The sequence below is a fragment of the Aedes albopictus genome, chromosome 2 (genome assembly GCF_035046485.1).
Source record: "Aedes albopictus strain Foshan chromosome 2, AalbF5, whole genome shotgun sequence".
Taxonomy (NCBI): domain Eukaryota; kingdom Metazoa; phylum Arthropoda; class Insecta; order Diptera; family Culicidae; genus Aedes; species Aedes albopictus.
In genome coordinates this window covers 261,303,931-261,325,250 of record NC_085137.1, presented here as the reverse complement: position 1 = coordinate 261,325,250, position 21,320 = coordinate 261,303,931, and the positions used below count along the sequence as shown (strand labels likewise).

At 38.5% G+C, this 21,320-nt stretch overlaps 1 protein-coding gene across 1 annotated transcript; it reads left to right on the top strand.

Annotated features, from left to right (window-relative positions):
• Window positions 1-7,206: 7,206 nt before the first annotated feature.
• On the top strand, window positions 7,207-10,602 carry LOC115266396 (eukaryotic translation elongation factor 1 epsilon-1-like). Its single transcript, XM_029872634.2, has 4 exons — window positions 7,207-7,428; window positions 7,491-7,703; window positions 10,246-10,341; window positions 10,406-10,602. The coding sequence occupies exons 1-4, from the start codon at window positions 7,348-7,350 to the stop codon at window positions 10,556-10,558; spliced, it is 543 nt and encodes a 180-aa protein (XP_029728494.1). The 5' UTR covers window positions 7,207-7,347; the 3' UTR covers window positions 10,559-10,602.
• The last annotated feature ends 10,718 nt before the right edge of the window (window positions 10,603-21,320 follow it).

Genomic DNA, 21,320 nt, shown 5'->3' with positions numbered 1-21,320 from the left:
AAGTGTGATGACAACCTTCAGCAACAGCAGCCTGCTCCGATTCCCTCAGCACGTACACTCCGCCAGACCTTTCTCCGAGCACCACGACGTTGTCAGCTTCATCGAGAATCTCCACGCTATTCCGCTTGAACAGGACCTGGAATCCCTTCTCAGCAATCTTGCTTACGGATAGTAATCCGCTTTCCAAATACGGTACGTAGAGCACGTTATTCAGGTTGATTTCCTTCGGCATTCCGGTACTGTCCACGCCCGTCACGGTTCCAGAACCATTTCCGCTAGACCTTGAGCAGTTTCCATCTGCCATCACGACCGTCACACTTGAAGTTTCCTCGAAGCTTTTGAAAAAATCCTTCGATCCAGTCATATGGCATGATGCGCCACTGTCGATTGTCCAAGAACGACCGAGCTTAACCCCCGCACACACAGCATCATCAACTACTTGTGCAGTAAAACTGACCGGATCATGTTGACCTTTTGCTTGCTTCGCCTTCGCTTGCTGTTTGAATTGTTGCGGCTTTCCCCCTGATGCCTCACCTCCATCCTGATGCGCTTGTTTCTGTGCCTGCCACTTTCGACAGTCCACCTTGAAATGTCCCGGCTTCTTGCAGAAAAAGCAAACCTTTTGTTTGTTTACTTTCTGCACCTTGAGGCCCTGCTCATCGTCGCGAGCTCCACCGTTGCGAGACAGCCGCTTCTGATATTCGTCTATCAGTTTGAACCGGACGAGTTCCATCGTCACTTCTTCGTCCTTCCGAGCTTCCAGTGCCGATGCCAGGAAGTGGTACGAGTCGGGCATACTCCGTAGAATCATCGCCACCCTCAATTTCTCTGCCAATTCCAATCCAGCGTCCTCCACTCGTTCGAACAATGCGTCCATGTTGAGCAAATGCTTCTCAACATCGCCACTTTCTTCCAGCTTAGCGTCACAAAGCCGGCTCAGAAGAGCTAACTGAGAACTTGCAGTTGCCTTCTCGTGGTAGTGTTTGAGTGCATCCCACACTTCGCTTGCACTACCACAATCCTTGATCAAAGTGTACTGACTTCGATCGATACACAAGGCAATTGTTGCACGAGCCTTTTTGTCGGCTTTTTTCCATGCTGCAGTCTCCGGCTCTGGCTTCGGTTCATCTACGACGTGCCAGAGGTCCTCTCGTTCGAGGAACATCTCCATCTCGAACTTCCATGTCGGGTAGTTTTGATTCGACAGCTTCGCAATCGAGAACTTGACCGGATCCGCCATCTTGCCGTCGGCCGAAAAAAAAACTTTCCGCTCGCCAGTCAGCCGTCCCACGCGCCGAAACAATCTCCGTCCGATTTCGCGATTTCCGCCCGAAATACGCTATAATACGTCGATCCTCAACTGGGCCCGGAACCTGTTGGACCTGTTCCGTCGAGTAACCCACAAACAGAGGAATTTCCGCGTGATAAGAATCGATAATAAATGACCGCAAACGTAGTTCAACTTTACTCGACACGTGAATCTGTTTTATTGAAAGAAGAACAAAGTAGTCAATAAACAAGGTAATCGAAAAACTTTTCTCTTGGCACGTTTAGTGCATCAGCGCCCTTCAGCAGTTGCCGCCAACAAAACGCTGGGCTGAGCAGAGGGTGATATCCAATTGGATGGACGTCAAAAATTGCAATCAGTCAAAACGATTTATAACACCAAATGCTTATAAAACCAAAAAGCTCTTAGAGCTCAACAAGAGAGCTCTATGTACATACACTGGCCTAGTAACTGGACACTTCCCGAGCAGGTATCACTTGAAACATATTGGCCATATTCAGAGTGATATCTGTCGTTTCTGTAATACGGAACATGAAACCTCGGAACATCTGCTTTGCAGTTGTGGTGCTATATACACGCGCAGGCAAAGATTTCTAAATAGTGGTTGCTTGCAACCCAGTGAGATCTGGTCTGCAAAACCTGGGAAGGTCTTGGAGTTTATCAATTCCATTGCACCTGACTGGGAGACGACGCGTCGTGGCAGTAGCTGATTACTTGACACATGGTAATTAGCTGGCTAGATGCGAATATCAAAACGGGACATGCCACAAAAGTTCAGCCTATTGGACGCAGTGGCTTAATTTCCCCAACAGGGGAGGAAAAAAAATCCTATGGCATTTCCATTTAAGCCAAGCGTTGGATATTTTTTTTTATCTATGTTAACGAGATTTTTAGCCCTAGGCTAGTTCATCTCGGGACCCATGCTTTTCTTCCCTTCCGAAGGAAGAACTCACATTTTGTGAGTTTGTCGGGAGAGGGATTCGATCCCAGGTCCTCGGTGTGATAGTCAAGTGTTCTAACCATCACACCAGGCCCGCTCCACAACGCGTTGGATATTCTTTGATATTTAATTTGAAGAAATAGGTTATTTTCATAATTTTTTGACGATTTTCAGGGCGTCTGTTTTCGTACCAACAGAACTAGGATGAAAAACTGAGTACTACGTTTTGAAGGATTACCCAAGAGCTTTCATTTGATATGTGACCCAGATGCGCCAACTTCCTCCTCCTCTCTCCTCTTCTTGGCGTAACGTCCTCACTGGGACAAAGCCTGCTTCTCAGCTTAGTGTTCTATGAGCACTTCCACAGTTATTAACTGAGAGCTTCCTCTGCCAATGACCATTTTGCATGTGTATATCGTGTGGCAGGCACGAAGATACTCTATGCCCAAGGAAGTCAAGGAAATTTCCTTTACGAAAAGATCCTGGACCGACCGGGAATCGAACCCGTCACCCTCAGCATGGCCATGCTGAATACCCGTGCGTTTACCGCCTCGGCTATATAAGCCCTAAAAAACTATCTCTGTTATCCCTTTCGAGACGAGCCAGCACAATTGTGCTGTTGAGCAATAAGAGTTTTGCATATTTTTATCAACTGTTTAGTTTTTGGTTTATCTGAAGTAAATTGTTTTATATATTGAGCTATTACATATACTTGCATGTGTGCAAATAAACTTTAGTTTATGTTGTGTGTGAGATTTACCACAACAAGTGGACAAAGCTAGGAATCAAAAGTTAAAGAGAAGGTTTTACAAATTCCAAAGAAAAAGTGTTGATATATTAAAAAGTCTGAGAGTTCTGGAAAGCCAAATTTGAACAGTTGGTATGGAAATTTCAGTTTTTTGCGCTCCGTACCGAAAGGGTTATCGTTAATTTTAGGCGTTTGGTGTCTTCATAGAAGTTGTTTGCAAATTGTTTCCTGCATCTTTTCTTTTTTTTATTAGGGTAGTTTTTTTTAATTTTAAGTCATATGCGATCAAGTTCTTCAGCAAAGATGTAGGCAATCAATGCTGTTTCGAGTAACTTTGCCGAAGACACATTTTATCTAGCTTTTTATTTGAACGTAGTAGGTCAATTTTAAGTTTTCATTTGGGGTGGAGGGATCACGTTTTTTTACAATAGGTAACTTTTTTATTTGATTTTTTTTCGAAGATGTGAGCTTTGGAGCATTTGAAGAGCAAGTAATAACGCAGATTTGTTCTGAACATTACATTGCTTTGTGTAGCATAGTTGTCCTGTGTTCTATGGGAATCCCTATTAACATGGGACAACTATGCTGCACTTGGAGTTTTCGAACGGAAGGTGTTGCATACCATCTACGGTGGAGTGCAGATGGAAGACGGGACTTGGAGAAGGCGAATGAACCACGAGCTGCATCAGCTGCTGACAGAACCAACCATCGTCCATACCGCGAAAATCGGGAGGCTACGGTGGGCGGGTCACGTCATCAGGATGTCGGATAGCAACCCGACTAAAATGGTTCTCGAGAGTCATCCGACCGGTACAAGAAGACGTGGAGCGCAGCGAGCTAGGCCTAGGTGGGTCGACCAAGTGGAGGACGATCTGCGGACCCTACGCAGAGTGCGGAACAGGAGACAAACAGACATAGACCGAGTGGAATGCAGGCGACTACTATGTACAGCAGAGGCCACCCCGGCCTTAGCCTGATCGGTAAGGTAAGTAACTATGCTGCACACGGCAGTGAATGTCGCTAGGTCTTGTCATTGAAATGCTATGGGAAATTTTGACTTAACGACAACGAAGCCTTGAATTGCTCATACACTCCCGTTCAAAAGTTTGGGGTCACCCCCTCATCCCAAACTTTTGAACGGGAGTGTATATCTCATGGAGTTGGTACGATAAAAAAGTTGATTAACCCTCTAATACCCAACACCGCCTTTAGGTGGGGTATAGTTTGAGTATTTTTGTAATTTTTGTTTAGTGGGCAATCAAGTTTTTTTTATATTTTTGGCTGATATTTAGGACTCCTCTGTATATCTCATAATGGTAAAATTGATGTTATAGTCACCTGTCAGAAGTCATTGATTATTTTGTATTGAATAGCTACAATTGACATATTTTATTTTTTTCCCGCATCATTCTATCACAGTACAATAATTTAAGGGAGTCGAACACACTCTAAAATTATTTTCCTTAAAATTACATGGAAAATTAAATTTTCAGTGAAAAAAAATAAAAATTGAAATATTTCAGCAATAATCGTAAAATCTCAAAATGTTTTCGTCTCAAAAAATCCGCCGCCCAAATAGGATTCCAGGAAAAATATAAAAGTATATGAGGATGTTCGAAAATAAAAATTAGAAAGACCAAAGACCGAAATTAACAAAATCGAGAATTAAAAAGAATCACCTTCCAAAATATGTTTAAATCGATTTTAGCATTAGCATTAAGCGAGTCGCACAAATTCGTAGGTGGTACAGTCCTAGACCGCTGTTATGAGGGTTGCCTCCTTCCCGTCCGAACCAAAGCACAAAGATTTGGGACTAATCTCTGACTCTTAGACAAGACTGACGCAATCCTCCAATGGTCGAGCACTGTCCTGGCCACGTCCTTGCGACTGCTGGGGAATGGGAAAGGATGGTTAGTTTTGGACACCTATGAAAAATGTAGACAACTCTACGATCTCTCAGGCCTAGGTGTCACGGGAATTTGGGTGTTGTTAGTGGAAGGGTAAACTCCAAAGGATACACTTGGTCAACGTTCAGGCACACCATTATTAGTATTCTTCGAATCCGTTGTCTGCCCGATTCATCCTGGATTCCTCGTCGTCTTGATGGCACTTGGTTGAATTACCAGATTCTTCGGTTTTTTTTTTTTACTTGATAAAATTGTGTTTATTACTTGTTGATTTTGTGTAAAACTAGATACAATGGAAATAGTTACAATTCGACTCTAAGATAAAAATCTAATTCATTAATGTCTACTGCATTATCACAATTCATGATAAAGGAGACGTATTTGATAAAGATTTTAAGTATTTCAATTTTTTGTCTATTGCTTATTCTCGCTAATTCGGGATAAATCAGCTCGTCGTATGATAGCCACGTCGGCACTCGCTCAGCTTGTGTTTGAGTGTTTCGATAGCTGTATTGCAATGCAGACACAGCTCACTATCGCAGCGTCGAATTTTATACCATAACTGCCTGTGCTCTAGTTTCCCATTAACGAGCAGATACCAGCTGCTACGCTCAACCGAAGTCATTCGTCTGCTACCTACGTTGGACCAAACACGCTTCCAGTTTATAGTTTGGTTGTGTAGTTCCACTTTCGGTCGGTCAGTTTGGTCGACGTAAAACTTGTGGATCAGATCGGAGGAAGGGTTTTGCTGGATCTGGGGAGGCAAACGGTTGTATGTTTGCAGGATTAATTTAAGGCAGGGAAGATTTAAAAGAGGATGTGGAGGATTTGCTTGGGATATAAAGGATTGATAGTAGGGAATGGAACCGATCTCTTGGATGTGGCGGTTGATTAGTAGAGCCTTTCCTTTGAAACCTGGGAGTTGCAGTTTCAACCCTCCCTGGTCTTTGGGTCTCGCCAGTTGCTGAATTGGGACCCGGGCTGGTTGTCTGCGCCATAGGAACGATCCCATGGTGGCGGTTATTTTCGCAGTATGGACGTTGTATTGTGGCAGTACGGAGGACAAATACCACATCTTGGAGGTAATGAACGTGTTCAGAAGGATCACCTTCTGTTGAAATGTTGATAATCTGAAATATAAAATAATATTAACATCGTACGTCAAATAAGCTACATATTAGTGATACGCTCGCCACAGTTGCATATTTTTACAACATTATTTATATCTTACGATAAATTTACCTCAAACCTGCTGAAATAAAATGTTGATTAGCAGTACATTGAAACAAAATTAACTACAAAACACAAAAAAACATCAAACTTTGATCTTGGAATATTTATTAATACGGTAAATATCAAGATCAAAATTTGAATTGGTAGATCTTACACCGCAACGCACCATTCTAAGGTGATCTACCCACGTTACGGGTGAAATATGTTTAAATCGATTTTAGACGAAAAATGATATTTAGATCAAAATAAAAAAATTGGGTATTAGAGGGTTGAGCGGCATTTGGAAAGTCACTTATAAAGCCAAATATGAAGCAAAAATTACGAAAATTATATTTTTCAAAATTCCCCTTAAAAATCGAAAAACTATATATAGCTCATACAATTTTAAAGGTAGAGTTAAACTGTCTTCGGAAAAAAATGTTGGTTTCTACCATACCTACAAGTTTCTCACACACGAGTTTTTTTTGCATGACGTGAAACAAAAGCATAAAATTTATAATTTCATTCTAGGGGTACATGCTATGTTTTTTCTAGGAAATCAGAACGATTACATTCTTTAGATACACTAGTTTCAAAAACTTCGTTATTTATACCAAGGAAACGTTATTGTTTATTAATTAGTAATACTCTTGCTATCAGCCGATTGTTAATTCTGTTATTTTCTTTTAGAGAATGGCGTGATGGCGGGATTTTGAACATTTTGTGACAACCCAACGAGCTAATTATATAATAAAAAATATTGTTGAACGTAGATGTTGAATGTTTTTGGTTCAAAAATTGTAATAACATTCCATATCAAGATTAATAATACATATATGTATTTCTTTAAAATTTTAATTTTCTATTAGGCTATCTGATCTGATGAACGCTCTTTCCGGGTTATCAACTCATCATTGTGCATCCCAAAACGAATTTTTGTACACAAATAACAAGATCCACAATATAACAAGAATAACTGAACAGTTGAATTTAATGTTTAGGAACGAAAAACCCCTTGTATACGCTAACGCAGTCAATACTACATTGACAGATATACCAGGCACACAAGCATGGCGGAGAATAATTCTGGTTGACGTCTATTGGTGTCAATTCTTTTCCCATTTGCTATACAGTGATACCAAAACATACGTTTGTCCGGCGGCTTCCACGCAGTAAAGAAAATAATTAATAATATAGCAGCTAATTATCCAATTTGAAGATTCAATCAACTGTGAGCTTGTAAATAGTGGAAATGGCTAGCGTTGAACAAGTTACCAAAGCCGCCAATTTCATGAAGGTCGCTGCAGGAAAGATAGGATATAATTCTGAAAAGGTGAATGCATGTGTATATACTTTCCATTTAAGGTATAAAATCAATACGCTATTTTTTTGCAGATCATAACAAGATATGCACCTAAAACCAACGAAAGTGTATCTGGATTCTCTTCAATTATTCAATCCATCGCACGCGAAAGCAAAAACGAAGTTATACGCGATAGTTTTTCCGATATTGAGACAGAACTTCAGGTCGCACAATGGGTTGATTATTCTGTGCTGTATGTTTCGCCGGCCGCCAAAGACAAACACGTTGCGAAAGCACTGTTGGAGGTGAGTGTATTATATCTATATAAAATTTGAAACGAAGCAGCTAAGGGTTTAGATTTGATTTGTTGAGTTGAAGCTAGGAAATGAATAAATTATTATCCACAACATGTTTTTCGGTAAGAATAAATAATGGAATATTGAAGGTTAAAGTTAAATGAAAAAGGCTAAAGTTAAAATGCTAAGAAAGTTAAAAACAAATTCACATGAATGCAAGTTAGTTTGGGCATTTTTTTTATTTTGAATTGAATAGCGGGATACCCCAGACTTTATTATTGCACCAGCCATATTTTTTCCGTTTTGATTGCTTTCTCGGTCGATTTTAACAATTATTTTTTCGTACGGAGACGTATTGATTGAGTTGTATTGATCTGTTGACCCGTTCTCGCGGAAAAGCGAGACATACAAACACCATTCCATTTTTACTTACACAGAATATTATAGAAAGATAGATAGATAGAAAATTCAGGATCGATGTATCGATTTCTTCTGCTTTACCGATATAAATAATCTCAGCTTTTACGCTAAAAAACTACTAGAATGGCTTTCAAACTGTATTCGTATGGCAAAAATTGTATCCAATCCTGAAAAGGTCATTTCGACATAATTCAATTCAATCACACCCTGAAATGAGAATATGGTATACGAAAAACTTGTGCGACTAGGCCAGCTCTACAAGAAAGTCACGGAAAACCCGATCTTTTTCGAATATTGATTATAAACCTCACGGACTACCTTGATATTCATGATGAATATCAATTGGAATTTTTCGAAGGTAGTCCGTGCCATTTACCTTAAATATTAAAAAAAGAGTGTTTTTTCCGTGACTTTCTTGTATATTTGTCAAGCCGCACAAGTTTTTCATATACCATATTCTTAGGTTGAGATCCTATTTTTTTGTCTATATTAACGAGGTTTTTGACCCTAGGCTAGTTCATCTCGGGACTCACGCTTTACTTCCCTTCCGAAGGGTGGTTGAAGGTGAATATATAACGAAGCCACACCTCAAATTTTCAAAAGCACAAATCTGAAGAACTGAATGTCAGTTTGCCCTGAAAAGTTGATCGATTGGTCACCATCAGCGGGTTACCAATCGATCAACTTTTCAGCGCAAACTGACTTTCGGTTGTTCAGATTTGTGCTTTTGAATATTTGAGGTGTGGCTTCGTTATACATTCACCTGAATTTAAATATGTCGAAATGACATTTTCAGGACTGAGTACCTAACATTAAATTAATAAAACTATCAAATTTGAATTGATAAAACAAAATATTTTGTATGAGTGGTAAATTTAGATGTAAATCGAACAGTTTATCACTTGATTGTTTAAAAATAATAATAATTTCGCTTTGCTTTGAAGACAGGCCAACACATAATTTTTGTGGCGCTGTGAAAATACTGATATCGTCGATATACATTTCTTACTAGATACAGCGAAATTGGCAAATAACAAAATAACGTTTTGATGAGTTTTTCAATCACCGCTCTCGAGCGGGTCTGGTACGTTTGGCATAAAGGACAGTTGGCATAAATGACATTTGGTATAAAGGACGTTTGGCATAAAATTATTTCAGTAAAAATGAACTACACACTTAATGTCAAAGAACGAAAAGTATTTTTAAGAAGGATAATACATATAATGCATTATATTTTCTGGATAAAATATGCAGACAAGGATGATTTGCTGGAAAGAACCATTACCAGAATCTAAATTGCTTGTATCGATGGAGAACAGCCTATATACAAAAGAAGGAACATTTCCCTTTCGGGAAAAAAAAACAAATTCATGGATGCCAAAGGTTGTTTCGAAAATAAGAGATCCAACGTAATGCACCACTAACAAGTTTACCTTCTTTCCATTGAAGGCTGTTCTTTAATTTTCCTCCAGAGGAAAAATACATATATTTCACATATTCTTTATGCCAAACGTCCTTTATGCCAAACGTCCTTATGCCAAATGTCCTTATGCCAAACGTACCAGACCCCTCTAGAGCAACCATGGGAATAGTAGAGAGTTAAGGACAGACTTGTTAGAATCCCAATATGGGCGCCACAATGGCCGACTTTGGCACCTACTCACGATTTTGAGGGCACAAATCTCTTCGTAAACAAAGCCAGCGCACCTGAGCTTCTTATTTTAAGCTTATTACAAGTGAGCAAGAACAGAATAATAAAATGCATTGTTGTTTGAAGCTTGCTTCTTGAGATTTGTGCGTCTAAAGATTTGATGCACTGTTGAACCGGGATTTTAAGACGTTTGTCCTTAATGCAAAATAATAGTTAGGGCCGATTTCTTCACCCTGGCTTAAGCGTTAAACCAGGTTTAACTATATGGGTAAGCCTGGCTTACCGGTTAAGCTGAGGTGAAGAAATCGACCCAGTCAAGACTACTCGTGTTACTATTTCAAACAACCCACCATGGCACTACCCACAAAACTCCATGTCAATGGCTATACAATTGACTGACTGAGTGAAATAGTGCACAAAATAAGACCCTCACGTTCTGTACTAAAACTATTGTATATTTATTTATTTTTTCTCATTAAGGAGCTCAACAAATATCTGGAAAGTCGTTCCTACTTGGTAAATCACAAATTGACCCTGGCAGATGTAGTGGTGTTTTACGCTATCCAGAACTCAATGGTAAGATAACCTAACATTTTTAAACATGCACAAATTCACTAATTACCGTTTGTTCTATGAATAGGTTAACCTACAGCCACTGGACAAGGAGTATTACCTGAACGTCTCACGATGGTTCGACCATTTACAGCAGCAAAAAGCAATTCGTCAGGATGAAAATTTGATCAACTTTTCAACCTTGCATTTACTTGGCTGGGCAACTGGCACACATGTTTAAAATCTAATCTGAATTTGAATAAATAGAATATGATACCATTTGAAGAGAGCAAAATATTTTTTCAATCAGTAATCACAATTCTATTACGGATACCGTGAATATTCTGCACGCCATGATTTTTCAAATATAAGATTTTCAAATAATCAACCTTATCGACACTAGATGCAACAAACGAATATCTTAAAAACTGTTTTTTGTATTCGTTTTGATGGTATATCAAGCTTTGCCTTTTAAAAGACAGGGTACGCCGCAAAAATAAATTATATAGTTGTAATGAAACCTGTTCTTAAAATCTGAAAAAAACTGAATAATTGTGATAAAGTTCTCAAGTTGCATAGAAAAAACCTAAAAAATAAGAAAGCTGCTCTCATCATTGCATTGTAGGCAGGTTTGGCCGCACTGAGTACATAACAATTCTGATCTTTGGATTTACACCATCAACATCATAATTGATTTGAAATCTTGCCACTTCAACTGATAGAAGTGATGAAATATCTTAAATGTCATTTCGAACTGTCAAAAAAATCGCACTGCAGAGCCATACGGAGCGTTTAAAGTGAAATTCACTGGAGTGTTTTCACTAATTTGACAATCTTTTTGAACGCTCAGTGTAGCTCTGTAGTGCGATTTTGACATTTCGAATGCGCTTGTCTGTCTGCACTTCCGTCACGTTTTGAAATATTCGATTGAAATGCTTTACACAATAAGACAGCTGTACATTTATAATTGCATTAGTGCATCTGTGAACTGATGAACCGCTGCATTTTTATATTGTGCATTGGTGCATCGATGTATTTTAATATTATAATGCCTAATTGTATTGGTTGCATAGGATTGGTAAAGCAATGCATTGCTACATAAAGCCTATAGAAAGTTCGAGAAGTTTCATTCCATGGATTAAACAAGTTTAAAAACCAAGTTTGGATACATAATAGTATACCTTCTGGCGCTTTTGAACGAGGTGCCCATGCTGAGTGCAATGTTGCACATATGCACTGATACAATAGTTTCAAAGGAAGCTTCTAGACAATTTTCTGTCCAAAGCTTCTAGGATCTTCTTGGTTGAATTGAAAAAAAGTAATAAAAAATACAAAGCCTCAAAATTAAAAGAATAGAAAGAAAATTAAAGAAAGACAATTATCAAAAGGATCGAGAAAAGTAGGGGATTATGGGGTAATATGCACCAGTTAAGGAAGATGAGTTCATGTACATGTAAAAAGGCAATAACATATTGTTTTAAAACAAATATATTCATTCTAAAAGATATCATTCAAAATCTAAGCCTTAATGTAGTTCAGATTTTAAAAATAACGGTTTTTGCACAAGCTTATTCGACGGCTTTATATGTTTATGTGGGCAGTATGCACCTTTAATTGAGGTAAAACGCACCATAACAATAGGGTAGAATGCACCCAAACAAAGGGACAAGATGCACCACAATATAGGGACAAGATGTTAATTTATTATTAGGGTAAGAAATCAAACAATAGCAGAATAGCAGAATAGCAGAAGAAATCAAACTTTGAAGTAGTCAAATTGTAATCTTAATTTGAACCATTTCAAAATTCATTAAAACGACGTACTTTTCAGGCAAATATTGTTCCGAAAAAGATGTTAAACAGCTTTTCGTAATATAACCAGATAACATGGACTTTAAAAGCATTGAAAACAGCGTTTTTGTCATGGAAAACAGGCAATTGAAAAATCACTGTGATTTCACCCATTTCCCCCAAGAGAAAGCACATTTTCGGTGCACTCGTACAGCTCATGCATTGTATCACACGCATGATGCTTCAAGCTTCGCCTTCGGTTACGTGATGCCATATGGATTCCCTGAATGATCTCGGCTCCGACATGGAATTCCTCCGGATGAGCCTAATTTTAATATTTAGTATTATAACGTTAATTTGAAAAGATATAGAGGTTTTTTTGCCTCTTCCAAAATTTACAGTTAAAAATAAATAAATAAATAAATATCACACGCAATATGTGAACACGTCAAATGAAAGCTTATTTATCGTAGAATCGACCAACCGAATAATATTCCGCATTATTTGTCATAAAATTATCAAATTTAAGTGATTCTTACTTGGAGAATGTTATCTTAAGTTGAACCATTTGTAATCTAAATTTGAACTAGTAAACGGGGGTGAGCTTCTAGTGTTGGCCTGTAGATTGCGCTAGTGGTTGCTTTGTTTACTCTTGGGGGATGAAAAATTCCAAATTTAGTTATCAAATTCCTAAAGAATTTCGAACATTCTGAGTTGAGATTCCACTGCCTAATGAAAAATAGGTATGAGAATTAGCAGATTCATGTGATTTTTAACTGTTTAGCATGGAATTGGCTGTTTTGTGAGTTGCTCGAGCAGCTGCCGCCAGTAGTTCAAATTAAGATTAAAATTGGTTCAAATTATGATTACGATGGTTCAAATTAAGATTAAAATCATAATTGATGAAAAATCAAATATTTCAATGAAATTCGGTGCAAATACAAACTTTTTACCATTTAACAGAAAGCTTATACCCGTGGCTTTCATGTACATACGATTTTGCCGTAGTAAATTATTTCCATGTGGGAGAAAAAAACACTTAAAATTTGCACTGCTTCAGAAAGCCGCAATTTGGTTCAAATTTTGATTACCTACCTTAGTTCAGTGGTGTAAACTATAAGAGAATATTTTTTTATGCGCTTAGTGCAGACAAGCCGGATTTAGGTAATGTAAATTGAAGAACTCGACTGGTTCTCCAAGCATCATGACAATTTACGTGAAATGTGAAACACAATACACTGTATTATTAACTGTACTTATTTCAGAATAGAGCATATTGTGCTACACATTTTTGTATTTCTTTTCAATTATTTTGATGTTTCAAAGAACAGCCGAGTTCTCTAACAATTAACTTTATTCTCTAAATTTGCATTTGCACATAGGTGTTTTTGATGATATCAACATTATTTATCACTAAATATAAAAAATATCAAACTTTTTATGATATTCGCTTTCTTAACAAGTTGCCTAAGGAATGCCTTCGTAAAAACCTGGGAAAATCGATAAAGGAATTTCCACAATTTTTTTCTGATATCTTGTTTTTTACGTAATATAAGATAAGTTTTACCCAGGGGTTTCCACACCGTTTGGTTCGCGGTGCACGTTTTGGAAATAAATCTCTACGCGGTGCACCTGGTCAAAGTGCAATACATATCGAAGTTGTTAACAAAGTTATCGTATTTTTCAAAGCGACCCTCGGGTGCATGCCCTCATTTTTGAAATAGTTTTTCAACAACAGATGTGACTATGCCATTGACGTGCGTTTTGTATTTATTACATGGAATTTCGTTCGAGTGACACAGCAGTTCGACATCGAGTGTTTTCTTTGCTGGGAATATGTTTCTTTGAAAATTGTCGTGTGAGGTCCTGAGCAGGCTCATTGTCACATTAAAAAGATTTTGGCGGGTTCTTAAACCTCGACGTACTTTTGCTTGGCCTCTGTATGGGAGGTTTTGAAATGAAGGTAGAAATTTGGAAATGCCGCGGTGCACTTGTCAAGGCTTTGCGGTGCACCGTGGTGCACGATCTAAAAACCCCTGAAGAGAAATATATTTTCTTATCGATATAGTAACTTTCATTGTGTTTAGAAATAAAATAATTTATTTGTGAGATTTTTTTTCTTTTCTACATTTGGTACATTTTTAGACCACTTTGTTCAACTTGAAATTTTAATCATCTAGTTTATAGAGTCATATTTTTTAACTTTTACAAGAAACATCAACAAAGTTGATATTATTTGCTTCGTTAGAGCATCGCCACGGGCGTCCCTATCCCTATTTCCAGGCCCTGAATAGGGACCCATGTTCACACCGGTGGTATCTAAACGGGAATGAAAAATAAGGACGCGACATGGGATTAGCGATGGGTTTCCACATTTGGGGACCCACTCAAATCTTGCACTGAGTTGCTATTCCGATGGTTTGTGTGACGTCACTTTCTTTATTTAGATTTTGCGGTGAAGTGAGCTGAGCAGTGGTATGGAAAAAGAACAGCAATGGATCAATAAAGCATGAGCTGAATATTGATGCACTTTGTCTTACGTGACTAGATGTTTACCATAACCCTATCACAAACAAACAGACACAACACTAATAATTCCCACGTACACCGATTCAACGGTTTATTTAAAAAATTAACTGCTCATCTGTGGCGCTCGCAGCGTTATTGTTCAAGTTTTACATTCGCTCACTATTGTCACCTAGTTTATGATTGGCCACTATTAGCCAAACTCAGTCCTTTTAGATTGGGTGAATATGTTTCCGCGACTATGATTTTGAATAGCAAACGTATCACTTGAAAGAAATTGCTATATTAAAATCATCGTCATGTAAACATAATCCCCAATGTCAAACACGCTATTTCACAAAACGCTCAGTAGGTGCCGGTAGTGAGCGAACGTCAAACAGGAGCAAAAATTATGTGAGCGCCGTCTGCGAACAATTTGCAAACTAGGGGCCATCCATTAAGTACGTCATTGCCCGTGTAGTTGCCGGCTTAGAATAGCACTACGGACCCCCTGTTCCGGGGGTAAAAGTCCACCAAACAGGGAACCCCAATCCAAGGTGTCAGGCGACCCGTGCTGAGGGATGAATGGTTGAGGGGGTTTAAAACATGCTCGATCTTTAACGGAGCCCGTAACGTGGGTAGATCTCCCTTTTGGGTTGCGTTACGGAGTAAGGTCTACCAAACTGAACCCTGGTGACATCGCTTGTTGAGCTAGGGTAATGCGTTTTGGTAATAAGGATTCATGGTACAAAGCCCTTGTTACTAGTGACAGTTTCTAAAATTGCATTTATTTGGCCTTACGGATAGTTAAAGACTCGGTTTGTCCTCGCCGAGGCTACACTTGATGTAAGGAAAACAAACATGCTTTGCGTATCTAATTGCGTAATAACCTACTAAGGACTGATAAGTACTGGTAATACAAGGACTCACGTGAATTCTTATTACTCAACACATTCTCTAATTTGACATCGTTTTGCAACTAGCCTAAAGCCCCGGGTTTTTCAATGTTGTCCTGGGACTAAACTAGAAGCAAGACACGGATGATGCCAGAGTTCCGATGCATGGACAAATATCAGTTCTACCGTTTTGTTTATCTCAGAAATAGAATCGATTATGTGTGATTAAGGGCGCACTTTCGCTGGGATTTATTTCCCTGTGAAAACGGTACTTTTTCATCACATTCGATTTCTCGAACCTCTGAGGTAACAAAACAAGATCTGTACAGAAATCGATGCTCCATTGCCTCTCAATGACAATGGAGTAGTACGACATGCACTAAATACTAAGGATACGGGTATTGCCACAAAAGATCTGGTCGCAGTGGCTCATCCGAACAGAAAAAAAAGTACGTCATGGTCCTAGGGGGAAGGCGGGTTTGTGAAAGTGTGACAAGCAATGTATTAAGGATTCTATAACATTCCCCAGAAAACCATTCCCCAGAAAACCAATCCCCAGAATTCCATTCCCCAGAATGTACCATTCCCCAGAAAACCATTTCCCAGAAACCCATTCCCCAGAATGTACCATTCCCCAGAAATCCATTCCCCTGAATGTACCATTCCCCAGAATTCCATTCCCCAGAATGTACCATTCCCCAGAAAAAAATAAAACGATTGCTTTAATTCTGAATGGTTTATATTAATAGCTAAAAATCAAATATTTATTCGTAAAAGATCACCGGAAGAAACATCCTGCCAAAAATTCTTATTTGACAAGAAAAACTTCGGAAATAAGCATGATTTGCCTTTACAATTTAGGCTATTGGTATAATTATTGGCATCGCAACTGCTTACTTTTTCAACATACATTTTTCCTTCTTTTCTGCATAGGCTGTTCTTTCAAATTGTACTTTTCAGTAAATTATCGGCATCAAAACTTCTTACATTTTCTACGTAGTTTTTTTCCTTCTTTTCTGCATAGGCTATTCTTTCAAGTTACACTATTCAGGTAATTATCGGCACCACAAGCACAGGTGTTTAGAAATTTAGAAAAAAAAAATATGAAATAAATAGCACAGCAATTTTAACACCGGTGGAGGCTGTAATGCCCATAATTTCCCGAAAAGTGCAATTCGAAAGAACAGCCTATGCAAAAAAGAAGGGAGAATCTATGGTCAAAAGGTAAGCAGTTGCAATGCCGATAATTTCTTGAAAAGTGCAACTGGAAAGAACAGCCTATGCAAAAGAAGGGAAATTTTTTTGATAAACATATAAGCAGTTGTAATGCCAACAATTCTTATAACGACTCAAACATTTTTTTAACGAAGAAGGAAACGTAACACTCTGATAATTGCCATCGTACATCGATTTAACGGTTTATTTGAGGGTTGACCAACTGCCAATCCGCGGCGCTCGCATCGTTTTTGTTCGAGTTTGACACTACTGCTACCTAGTCGATGGTTGGCTAAATTCAGTCCTTTTAGAATTAAGCGAACCTATTTCCGAGACTAAAATTTAAATCGAAAAATGTTCGAAGTGTTACGTCTGTTTGTCTGTGGTGACATTGTTTTCCTTGCGGCATTCAAAAGCCCAACACTGTTCCTTTTATAAACAAGCTTTTTTTTTAGAATTTAGGCAATTGGTACAATAATTGGAATTATAACTGCTTTCATTTTCAACATAGACTTTTCCTTCTTTGCTGCATAGGCTGTTCTTTCGAATTGCACTTTTCAGGAAATTATCGGCATCACAACTGCTTACTTTTTCAACATAGATTTTCCCTTCTTTTCTACATAGGCTGTTCTTTCGAGTTACAATGTTTAGGCTAGTTACAATCGGCACCACAAGCACAGGTGTTTAGAAATTTGGAAAAAAAAAATATAATAAATATAACAGCAATTTAACACCGGTGGTTGTAATAATGCCCATAATTTCCTGAAAAGTGCAATTCGAAAGAACAGCCTATGTAGAAAAGAAGGGAGAATCTATGTTGAAAATGTAAGCAGTTATAATTTAAAAAAAAATTACTAATTGCCTTAAATTTAAGAAGAATATTGTTTAAAAAGAAGGAACATTGTTGGGGTTTTGAATGCCAAAAGGAAAACAATGATACTTTTTCCCTTCTTCATTAAAAATATTTAGAATTGTTGGCATTAAAACTGCTTATATGTTCACTTTTTCTATTCCATTCTATAGTATTGGAATAATGATGAAAGCCCTTCTCATACCGCATGAATGAAGAGCCTTTGAAGCGAATAATTAGGAACAGCCATTGGGATAGATCCCTCCAACCGTTTGCAAAGAAAAACGTGGTCAGTTGAGTCTTCAGTATCTTGTACACTGAACAACATCAGAAGAATATGCGTTTTCTCTGTAAATTTTGCACATCACTTTTAAAACGTTATTCATCGTAAAACAAGTGCTGCACAATTTTCACAAATCTGTCAAAAACAAAACATTTTATAGCAACGCAACTAACAGTTTGTGAACTTTCAAGATAGGTTTAAATATCAACATGCAACTGTGTACAATGGTAATTAAACGTTTGAACCATTGTAGAATATTTTTATGGATATGTATGTATGTATACATTTTTACCTTAATTTGTTACATATACCGTACAAGAAATAGATATTTGCTCGTAATAACACTATAATGTTAAAATCCTTGCCTATAATACTTATGACACACATGTGATACAAGAATCACTGTACAATTGCGCTTGAAATGAGTGCCATACTGAAAATTCTCTCAGTTCAAGTCAGTCTTGTTAGAATTTGCTTGACACTGCGTACCGTTGTACAGGAATCATACTCGTATCACATGTCTGTCCGGGGTAAACATATCATTATGATCAACATTTTACTGTTTGTGTATCGAATTAAACTTTTTAGCAGAGTATATTAAGCTTTTCTGGGGAATGGATTTCTGGGGAATGGTGCATTCTGGGGAATGGATTTCTGGGGAATGGATTTCTGGGAAATGGTACATTCTGGGGAATGGTACATTCTGGGAAATGGTTTTCTGGGGATTGGTATTCTGGGGAATGGTTTTCTGGGGAATGTTATAGAATCGTATTAAGTATAGGAAAAACCCGTACGAAGGGAGGTCGAAATTTTCCAATTTTAGCGTGACGTACTTAATGGATCCCCTATAGAATATTTGATTTAAATATTCTTTAAAAAATAAAATGATAAGAATTGACTAGAGGGAGACCGGAGAAGTCTGCTTGTCTGTGACGAAATGTTAGAAGTGTTGCGTGTGTTTGTCTGTGACCCTTTATGCCTTTGTGATTTTATGCAGGATTCAATTAAAGCCATAAGGACATATTTAAGTTGTTTCAGTTTGTACTACGTCCTATAAAAAGTAAAGACCACTTTTAGCAACGCACGGTATGTTTTTCAAGTCCCTAAACCCAAAATAGAAACCACTGGTGGGAAGATGTTGTGCTATCCTAAAGTAGCTCCCAACAAGGAGTGGTATAATAGGGATAGCTATGAGGACTCCCGTGGCGATGCTCTAAGAGCATCGCCACGGGCGTCCCTATCTGGGTCCCTATCCCTATTTCCGGGCCCTAAATAGGGACCCATGTTTACACCGGTGGTATCTAAACGGGAATGAAAAATAAGGACGCGACATGGGATTGGGCAATGGGTTTCTACATTTGGGGACCCATTCAAATCTGGCACTGAGTTGCTATTCCGGTGGTTTGGGTGACGTCACTTTCTTTATTTACATTTTGCGGTGAAGTGAACTGAGCAGTGGTGTGAAAAAAATGAACAGCAGTGGTTCAATAAAGCAAGAGGCGAATATTGAATATTGATGCACTTTGTCTTGCATGACTGGATGTTTCTCAGAACTATATCACAAACAAACAGACGTAACACTAATAATTCCCACGTACACCGATTCAACGGTTTATTCAAAAATTTGATAGTTGGCCAACTGCCCGTCTGTGGCGCTCGCCGCGTTTTTGTGACATTTCTTGAGCGATTGCTGACAGGAATTTTCTACGGTGACTGCCAATTTGAACGAAATGACTGGCATTGGGGATTATGTTTACATGACGATGATTTTAATAGCAATTTCTTTCAAGTGATTCGTTTACCATTCAAAAGGGCTGTTTGCAGTTCAGAAGGAATATCTCAGCCTATCTTGATGCATGGGAAATTCCTTGCCATAATCACTGAAGAAACCGCGTTTTCTTCGATCGCAGTACGCAGTTGCGAAAAAATGACAATACAAATTGTCATCGAAGAAAGTTTGTGTCAGGAATCGCTCAAGAAATTTCTTGAGCGATTCCTCTCCAACACGAACTGGGCTTTATGCAGGATTCTTCAAAAGTTTGGACATATTTCATTTATTTTAGTTGCGTCTACGTCCGATAAAAAGTGTGGACCACTTTTAGCAACGCACTGTGGAAACACAATATGTTTTTGAAGCCCCTAAACCCAAAATAGAAACCACTGGTGGGAAGGCGGGGTGCTAACCTAAAATAGCACCCAAAAAGGAGTGATAAAATAGGGCTAGCGATGAGGACTCTCGTGGCGATGCTCAGCGGGTTTACTATAAGAACCAGAAGAAACTTTTTTTGGCTATATCCAAGTAACCACGCTGTTGAAGCTGTACTTGGTATAATCGTAATTCAACGATAGTGGCGCTACTTTCAACTTCAATTTAGCTTTAATAGTTAATATAGGTTAATGCATGTCAATATATGTTCGTTATATGTGCAATACGTTACGTACATGCTGTTGAACGGTTGCTTGGGTAGTGCTCAAATTGAAATGGCAGTCAATCGTTAGCTGCCTATAATCGCATAATTGTCCCATATGAATAGGAAACCCAGCAAATATGGGACTTATATGCGATCGTAGGCAGTTAGTGTATTTATAGTTTCTGAAACAGTCTATACATTAACAAAACATCTCCTTTTATTCTACATTGATTTTAAGACAATACAGGTTAATCACAAAGAAACAAACGTAACACTTAAACAAATTTTATTAAAAAACATCGTTACGAAAATGGTATCGCCCAACGCTAAACGTACTGTGTTTGGCCGGGCCACCACTAGGTGGCGGTAGTGAGCAAACGTCAAATAGGAGCAAAAACGGTGTCAGTGCTTTGAGTGGTCAATTGACCAACTATGTACTGAATATTTGAATCAACACCTTGATGGGAAGCGATCAGAGTGTGACGTCTGTTTCTCTGTGGTTTAATATTACCTACTCAATGGCATGTAAACATGAATAAACTAAAAGAGGTAATAGCAATATCAATACACTGCCCCTATTCGCATAACAGTCCCAAGTTTGCTGGGTTTCCTATTCACATGAAGCTGTTGTGCGAATGTGGGCAGTATAGCGCCGATTCGTTCGTTGGGCGCTCGCTAGATGGGCTGTCTCGATGGTTGGATCACAGAGAAACAGACGTCCTAAGCTGCTAGCTTGACATCGATCAGCTTTTTAACGGTTGATTCAAATATTTGGTAGTACTAGTAGGTCGATTGGCCACTCGCTGACATATTTTTTGCTCTTGTTTGACATTTGCTAACTACCGTCAACTAATGATGGCCCGGCCAAACACAGTATATCTAGCATTAAGCGATTGCGTTTTCGTGACGATGTTTTTAAAGAAATTTGTGTTGGGTCTGTTTCTCTGTGGTTGGATGTTCATTGGTTGAGACAAAACAACCCAACTAAAGCACTGTCAATGTCAAAGTGAGTTTGACGTCTGACCGCCATCGCAAGTATCTGAGTGTTTCGT

Excerpts from the sequence above, each read along its gene's own strand:
- LOC115266396 (XM_029872634.2), top strand. The coding sequence starts at position 7,348 with ATGGCTAGCGTTGAACAAGTTACCAAAGCCGCCAATTTCATGAAGGTC. Across the intron at positions 7,429-7,490 it reads TAGGATATAATTCTGAAAAG|ATCATAACAAGATATGCACC; the intron begins GTGAATGCATGT and ends ATTTTTTTGCAG. Across the intron at positions 7,704-10,245 it reads TTGCGAAAGCACTGTTGGAG|GAGCTCAACAAATATCTGGA; the intron begins GTGAGTGTATTA and ends TTTCTCATTAAG.